The sequence below is a fragment of the Orcinus orca genome, chromosome 8 (assembly GCF_937001465.1).
Source record: "Orcinus orca chromosome 8, mOrcOrc1.1, whole genome shotgun sequence".
Lineage (NCBI taxonomy): Eukaryota > Metazoa > Chordata > Mammalia > Artiodactyla > Delphinidae > Orcinus > Orcinus orca.
In genome coordinates this window covers 7,348,633-7,356,650 of record NC_064566.1, presented here as the reverse complement: position 1 = coordinate 7,356,650, position 8,018 = coordinate 7,348,633, and the positions used below count along the sequence as shown (strand labels likewise).

The following is an 8,018-nucleotide window of genomic DNA, read 5'->3' as shown; positions in this document are numbered from 1 at the left end:
CACATTTCCAAAGGGGCCCTAAAGGCCATTTCCACCCTGGATGGAGAATCCCCCGGCTACCCTCTACGATTTCAGGAGCCAGGAAAAGTAGGGAAGCCCTGTAACTGGTAGATTTGGGATGATGTCGAGTCCCAAGATGAGCGGGATATGGACCATGCTTCCGGGGAACTGAGCCTCACAGTGGCCGCAGGGTGACGTCAACATCCTTGGGGCTCTTGGTTCTGGCTCCTAAGTCAGAACTACTACTCCCTATATGCAGCCAAGATACAACCCAGGAATTTCAGGTTTCCGTTCCCAGCCGAGCCTGGGATCCTGGAAAGGAAAGAATGGCGATGCTCTAGTCACCCAAGCCCTCGGGATGCTAAGGGTTAACGCAGGTGGCCGCGCAAAATCCGCCAGCGCCGCTAGAGGGACCTTCCGTCGCAGCAAAGCCAGGCAGCTTCACAGTCACGTGGGAACGAGGGCGGAACTAAGCGCGGAGCCCACCAATAGGCTGTGCTGTCTGTGGGCGTGATAGCCAATAGGAGCAGGGAAAGGGGTCCCGGGATTACGAAGAAACGGCGGCCGGTAAGGGGCTACTGGGACATGGGGCTTCTGACCATTCTGAAGAAGATGAAGCAGAAAGAGCGGGAGCTGCGACTGCTCATGCTGTATCCTCCCCGATGCCGGAGCCGCGAGGGTAGCAGGGGGCCCCCGCCGGGTGGGCGGTGCCAGGCGCCCTCTACCGGCTGCGGGATGTGCTGCCGGCCGGCCCATACCAACTGCCCTTTGTGCCTCACGCTCGTGGGCCCTACCAAAGCTTTTGGCGGGTGGCCGGGAGGAGGCCGTACCACCGGCTCGGGGCGCGGGGGGGGGCGGGAGGCTTCGTTCCTAAGGCCAAAGGTGTGGGCGTAAAGGCGCAGCGGCCGGACCAGATGTCCCAGTGTAGGGGGAGGTGGGGCCCGGAGGTGACTCGAACGTTACCACCCGTCGGTCTGGCCCGAGCGTGGGGCCGCTGTCCTCTCGGGCCCTGGGTGCCTCCTCTCCCTGTCGGAAGGTGCCCGGCCTCGGCCCCGCCCTCAAGGTCGGAATCCCGGGGGCGTGTGGGCCCCGCCCTTCACTCCTGGGAGAAGTGGGTGTGCAGTCCGCGGGTTGTTCAGCCCGTGGGTCCAACCGTGCGTCTCCTTCCTGCTTCACGGCCAGTCGGTGTCCCAGCGGCTGACGGCTTGCAGGCCCGAGGGCCCCGCTGACCTTCTGAGTCCCGTTAGCAGTCATCTGCACTCGTTCGCCCTCCTCTGTGCCAGGCCCGGGGGCACCCCTAGAAGAGAGAAGACACTTCTGTGCGCAGATAACTTAAAAATAAAATTTACATCATGTCTGTTTTGAAGCACTCTGAGAAAGGCACAGAGAATTCACTCATGCAGTAAACATTTATTGAGCGCCTACTGTGTGCTAGGCACTGTCCTGGGGGCTGGGGTAAAACAGCAAAACAAAAAAACCGGAACTTCACGGACATTCTAAGTAATGCTGAGGGGAGAAAGACCTTAACAAAATGAGTAAAATGCATAGCATGAACGGAGAATAATGCAGCTTAAATAAGGTGGTCAAAGAAGGCCACACTGAGAAAATAACAGTTGAATAAAGACAGGGAGGTGAGGGATGAACCATGTAGATACCTGGGGAAAATTATTTAAACAAAGGGAGCAGCAAGTGTAAGGGTCTCCAAGGAGGAACTCAGCTGGTGTGTTCAAAGGACTGTCAAGGAGGTCAGATGGAAGAGCCACCTCACGTGGGACCTTTTGGTTCTGGACTTTTCCTTGTTTTTCTTCTTTTAATTTATTTAATTTTCATTTTATATTGGAGTATAGTTGATTTACAATATTGTGTTTGTTGCAGGTGTACAGCAGAGTGACTCAGTTATACGTTTACATATGTCCATTCTTTTTCAGATTCTTTTCCCATAAAGGTTATTACAGAATACTGAGTAGTGTTCCCTGTGCCATACAGTCGGGGACTTTTCCTTAAATGAGAAGTGCAGAGAGGAGGTGAGATCTGAGACTAGTTAGGCCACTGCAGTAACACAGGTGAGATACTATGGGAGCTTGGATCACGATGGAAGCAGTGAGGTGATGGAAGTTGAGGGACGTCTTGATAGTAGGCCAGTAGGAATTGCTGCTGGATTGGACATGAGTGTGAGAAGGAGTGTAAAGTCAAGTGTGACTCCTAGGTTTCTGGCCTGAGCAATTAGAAGAATGAGGAGCCACTTGTTGAGAGGTAGAAGGGGGCGGGGAACACATTCCGGGGGGAGGATGAGAGCTCAGCTTGCGCCATGTGAGATGCCTCTGAGACATCCTAGAAACGTCATCTAGGCAGCTGGATATAGGGACCAACGTCCAGGGGAGCAGCTGGGTGGGACGTGTGAATTTGGGAGTCATCAGCATAAAGATGGTATTTGAAGCCGTGATCCTGGATGAGATCACTGAGGGAGGGAGTGTGGACAGGGAAGAGAACCTAGGCTGCTCAGATCTAGAGGTCAGGGAGATGAGGAGGAATGACCAGGTAGGCCAGGGGAGACTCAGGCAAGGGCGTGGCCCGGAGTGGGGGGCGGGGCTGGGCTCTGTGAGCGCTGCTCATTGAGCAGGGGGAAGAAGGCTGAGGACTGCCCAGCCAGCTGAGAACAACATGGCGTCTCTAAGGACTGACGTTGGCCAGAGCAGTTTCGGGGAAGCAGTGGGAGCAAAAGTCTAACGGTTTCCAGAAAGAGAAGGAGGATAGAAATTGGAGAGGGTGAGTATGGACAACAGTTCTGAGATTTGCTATAAAGGGAAGGAAATAAAGGAAAAAGTCAGGGGGAGAGGGATCAAGAGAGGGTGTTAGGGCTTCCCTGGTGGCGCAGTGGTTGAGAGTCCGCCTGCCGATGCAGGGGACACGGGTTCGTACCCCGGTCCGGGAAGATCCCACATGCCGCGCAAAAAACAAAAAAAACAGAGAGGGTGTTGTTTGCTTCTTGTCAGCTGACGGAAGCATCCAGTGGAGAAGGAAGCATGGATGCTGGAGCTGCGGCGGGTGAGGGGGGACGATCAGCCGCCAATTATCAGGGACTACGGCTGGGTCTCCGGAGAGGTCCTCCCGCCCCCTCCCAGCTGCAGGCCCCCTTAAGTGTTCGAAGGAAAGAGGAGGGAGGTTCTCTCCTGCTGCTGAACTTACCCATTTGTGCGCACGCTCAGCAGCAAAGGGTTTGGAATATTCGAAAAACAGAAAAGGCAAGGGTGGCTGCCCCCACATACTTTGTTTTGTTATTCCCTCTGCCTAGAATGCTCTTCCCCCAGTCCTTCAAAAAGCTGGCTTCTTGCAGTTTGGGCCTCAGCTCGACACGGTCAGAGAGGCCTTCCCTGGTGCTGAGCTAAAGGAGGCTCCTCGATGGCCCTCTCCGAAAGCCTCTTCACTGCGCTGACACTCACCGGGCTCTGACAGCGCCTTCCTTCTCACTTGTGTGCCCCGTGCCACTGTCCCGCCCTAGAGTGTAAGCTGCACAAGGTGGGGACTGTGGCTCCAGGCCGCCCGCAGCACCAGAGGTGTTCTGGCTCAGAGCAGGCCGCCAGTATATGTCGTGGGATGAATTAAGGAGCCTCTGGTCAGAAGATGATAAGGTGTTTCTTGACACTTTCACATGTATCGTGTGGGTCTGGCATGTATTCAACTTATTTTGATATGTGGTGGGAAATGATTTGTCCCCCAAGAGAGGGGCACTGTGACGATGTCACCAGGCTGCAGAGCATGGGGACTTCTCCTTAACCTGGCACACCCCAGTGGCCTGGACAATGCTGGCAAAACAACCATCCTCAAGAAGTTCAATGGGGAAGACATCGACACCATCTCCCCGACGCTGGGCTTCAACATCAAGACCCTGGAGCACCGAGGGTGAGCGGGGTCCCCGAGGGGGGGCCCGCCCAGAGCAGGGCAGGGAGGGCAGGCGAGGGGCCAGGCTGACCTCCAGCCACCCCCTCCCTGTCCAGATTCAAGCTGAACATCTGGGATGTGGGCGGCCAGAAGTCCCTGCGGTCCTACTGGCGGAACTACTTTGAGAGCACCGACGGCCTCATCTGGGTGGTGGACAGCGCCGACCGCCAGCGCATGCAGGACTGCCAGCGGGAGCTCCAGAACCTGTTGGTGGAGGAGGTGGGCAGGAGGCCTGGCTGAGCAGGGGAAGCGGGGCTTTCCCCAGTGTCCGGGCCCCAATACTTTGTGCGCATATGTGGATGTGTGCACGCCTTCCTCAGCAGATTCCCTGAGGGGGCCGTGAACCCGGAGGGACACCTCAGGTGGGGTCTGTTCCTTCACTGAGCCCTCACCACGTGTCCAGCACCCTTGTGGAGGCAGAGACAACCTGTACACCTGGTCTAGGGAGGCCCACAGTGCCTTGAGCAGGACACTGTGGATGGAGACATTAGTTTACATCCCTGCGATGTCACTGCTTCACCACCCTGAGCTTCAGTTTCTGCACCTTGAATTGGGCTTCAGGGAGGATGACTTGAGGCCAGTGTGTGAAGCTTTGGGAAGCAGTGGAACCTGGCTCAGCAGTCGGACTCTTCGCTGTGTGACCTCAGGCAAGGCACTTAACTTCTCTGAATCTCCACTGCCTCATCTCTCAGATGGGCATTATAATTATGGCGATCTTAAAATTTATTGTCTGGGCCAAAATGCTCTTCTTTAAATAAAATTTTAGATCTACAGAAAAGTTACAATGATAGTAAAAAGATACCCCATATACCTTTCACCTTGCTTCTCTTAATGTGAACATCTTACAGAACTGCCATACAAATGGCAAAACTAAGAACTTAACATTGGTAAGTTACTATTAACTGAACTCCAGGTTTTATTTGGATTTCACCAGTTTTTCCACTAATGTCCTTTCTCTGTTCCAGGGTTTGAGCCAGGTTACTACACTTCATTTAGTTGAAAACCAGGACACTTTTGAGAGTAAAAGAGAGCTGTTAATAATTATGGAGGGACAACTGGCATAAACAGGGGTGTCGAGCAGGTCCAGTGAGACCCTGGCTGTTGAATGCTCAGCCCTGGGCTGGCATGTCATGGCCCTTTTTAAGGGCCAGATCCACCATCCACATGGAGGAACTCCCAGTCACAAACACATATATGGAAATAACTGGAATCACAGGCAGAGAGTGAGGCCTGTCAGGGTAGTGGGACAGTTAGAGGGCTACATGAACTTGGAAGAGGGAGAGGTCATTTCCAACAGACCCCATAGCCTCTGGGACAGTCGCATTCCTTGTGCATGTCAGGTCATCAGATCGGAGCAGTCTAGAACTGGGGAGCATCTTACCCATCACCCCCTCCCCATTTATGGAAGAGGAATGTGAGGCATGGAGGAGAGAAGTGCCCACTGGGCTGGTGATTGGGCTGGAACCAGGGTCTCAGCCCAGCCCAGGGCTCCCTCCACCCCATAAATGGCTGGGCACGAAGGCCGTCTCCACACTACCCACCCCGCTTGTGCCTTCGCAACTACCGCGGGACCTTGCCCTGAGCTTCCAGGTTGATCTCTGACCCCAGGTGCTCTGGGTGATTCGTGCAGGGGCCAGGCTGCCCTCTGAGCCTGCACCCCCTTGACCCCCTCTGTTTCTCTTCCCCAGCGCCTAGCTGGAGCGACCCTCCTCATCTTTGCCAACAAGCAGGACCTGCCCGGAGCACTGTCCTCTAATGATATCCGTGAGGTGAGTCCAGGCCTTGACGCAGGCTCACGGAGGAAAAGGGGCACGCATTTCTTTGTTAATTTATTTAAAAAACATTTATTAGCCCCTCCTGTGTGGCTGGACCTATTTGGGATACTGGAGATTCAGTGATTAATAGGATATAGTTGTGCCCCACAGCCTGGGGGAAGGCAGACCTGCAAATAGATTATTCCACAGGATAACAGTAGCCAACAAGCAGTGGGTGCTTTCTATGTGCCAGGCCCTTTGCATAGGTTAACTCATTCAATTCTCAAAGCAACCTCATGAGGTAGGAACTCTTATAATCATTCTACAGAGGGTGAAGCAGGCTTAGAGAGGTTAGGTAACTCACCCAAGGTCACACAGCCAGTAAGCAGAGAAGCCAGGATTTAAACACAGGCCTGTGTAACCCCAGGTTGCATCTTAACTCCTATTCTAGGGCTTGAACACCAGAATGAGAAAGAGTGGGGTTAGAATCTAGGTTCTGCCACTTACTAGCTGTGTGACCTTACACAGGTTGCTTAACCTCTCTGAGGTTTCCTCCTCAGTAAAATGGCCAACACATCCCTGGCTTATGGGGCTGTTGTCGGGCCCATAGCACAATGTCGGAAGCCCTTGTTGCCATCTTATTACTAAGGGGTAGTGCTGGCGTGGCGGTGTACAGAGAGCCTGGGTGCCCTGGGGCCCTGACATCTTCACCAGGGGTCAAGGGAGGCTTCCCAAAGCAGGCCCTTGAGGGAGGCATGCATTTCCCCTGGGCCAGCAGAGGGCAGGGGCTGAGGGTGGGCAGGGCCTGTGGTTACTGGGGCCCACCATCACCTTCTACCCTCCCAGGCCCTGGAGCTGGACTCCATCCGTAGCCACCACTGGTGCATCCAGGGCTGCAGCGCTGTCACTGGGGAAAACCTGCTGCCCGGCATCGACTGGCTCCTGGATGACATCTCCAGCCGCATCTTCATGGCTGACTGAGGCGCTCCCAGCAGGCCCTCACCAGGCACCATCCGTGGGGGGATGGGAGTCAGCCAGGCCAGCTAACACCCCCTGCCCACCCTGTAACCTGCTGCTACTGCTGCTGACTGCTGCGCTGTGGCCAGCCGGTTCCCATGGCAGGAGGGCTGCCGCCCTGGCTGTCACCCTGGCTCCTGACCAGGCCTGCTTGCAGCTGCTGTACCAAGAGGAGAGGGCTGGGGCTGGGAGGGCCTGCCTCTGCTGCTACCGAGGCTGTGAGCCTTGCCATTCGCTCAGCTGTGAGAATAAATTGTTCCTCGCTCCCATTCCTGGCTGAGTCATTTGTTGATTCAACAGCTCTAGAGACTGCCTAAAACCCACAGTCCAGTGGGGGACAGAAAGGGACAGATGATTTCAGTCAGAGGGTTAACTGTCGCTGTGTCAAAGGGATGGCAAAGAATTATAGAAGCACAGGACAGCGCTGTGTAATTGCATTTGGAAGAGTCCAGGTGGACTTGCCAGAGGTGGTGACATGAAAGCTGAGAGTTGGGACTTCCCTGGGTGGCGCAGTGGTTAAGACTCCACGCTCCCAATGCAGGGGGCCTGGGTTCTATCCCTGGTCCAGGAACTAGATCCCACGTGCATGCTGCAACTAAGGAGCCTGTGAGCCGCAACTAAGGAGACTGCCTGCTGCAACTAAGGAGCCCCCCGGTTGCAACTAAGACATGACGCAACCAAATTAATTAATTAATTATTTTAAAAAGCTGAGAGTGAAGGATGAGTAGAAGTTTTCTGGTGAGAGGATGGGAGGAAAGTTTACTAGAGCAACTGCTACCATCAGGGGGTATGAATTAGAAAAAGGAATGCACCGCCACATCAGGGCTCACAGCTTATTGACTGGAACATGGGCTGAATTTCAGCTCCCAACTTCCCACTGCAGCCAGGAACCCATGTGCAGTAGACAACCTGCACAGCCCTGTGGGGCAGCATTGGTTCAAGTAGAGATAATTACAGGAAGAAAAAAAGAAAGCAGAGCAAGGGCTCTTGGGAAGCACAGAGGGGTAAGGTCTCCGGTGAAGGATGTGGACATCAAGCCAGGTTAGCTCACCAAGAGCGGAGCTGGGAAGGGGCCTTCCCTGAAGGCTAAAGGGCACTCTCTGAAGCTGGGAAAGAATGGGAACTGGTGCGGGGCGGGGATGCCAGGGCCTCCATCCAGGTGGCAAGATAGACGGATGTTTTCACAGGGCCCTCTGCTGTGGTCCTACCAGCGGGGCCTTACTCTGTAGGGTTCGGTTTGAAGCAGTCTCACTTGCCGTCACATTGAAGAACAGCCCCAAGCAGGACAGACTCTTAGTGTCCCCATCT

At 54.6% G+C, this 8,018-nt stretch overlaps 1 protein-coding gene across 1 annotated transcript; it reads left to right on the top strand.

Annotated features, from left to right (window-relative positions):
* The first annotated feature begins 490 nt into the window (after window positions 1-490).
* Window positions 491-6,979, top strand: ARL2 (ADP ribosylation factor like GTPase 2). The gene is made up of 5 exons (XM_004264328.3): window positions 491-650; window positions 3,790-3,900; window positions 3,996-4,158; window positions 5,628-5,708; window positions 6,540-6,979. The coding sequence occupies exons 1-5, from the start codon at window positions 586-588 to the stop codon at window positions 6,672-6,674; spliced, it is 555 nt and encodes a 184-aa protein (XP_004264376.1). The 5' UTR covers window positions 491-585; the 3' UTR covers window positions 6,675-6,979.
* Window positions 6,980-8,018: the final 1,039 nt, after the last annotated feature.

What these genes read in the sequence shown, in the direction of transcription:
- ARL2 (XM_004264328.3), top strand. Translation starts at nt 586, where the DNA reads ATGGGGCTTCTGACCATTCTGAAGAAGATGAAGCAGAAAGAGCGGGAG. An exon ending in AAGACCCTGGAGCACCGAGG is followed by an intron (nt 3,901 to 3,995) that starts GTGAGCGGGGTC and finishes CTCCCTGTCCAG; the next exon opens with ATTCAAGCTGAACATCTGGG. An exon ending in CCTCTAATGATATCCGTGAG is followed by an intron (nt 5,709 to 6,539) that starts GTGAGTCCAGGC and finishes CTACCCTCCCAG; the next exon opens with GCCCTGGAGCTGGACTCCAT.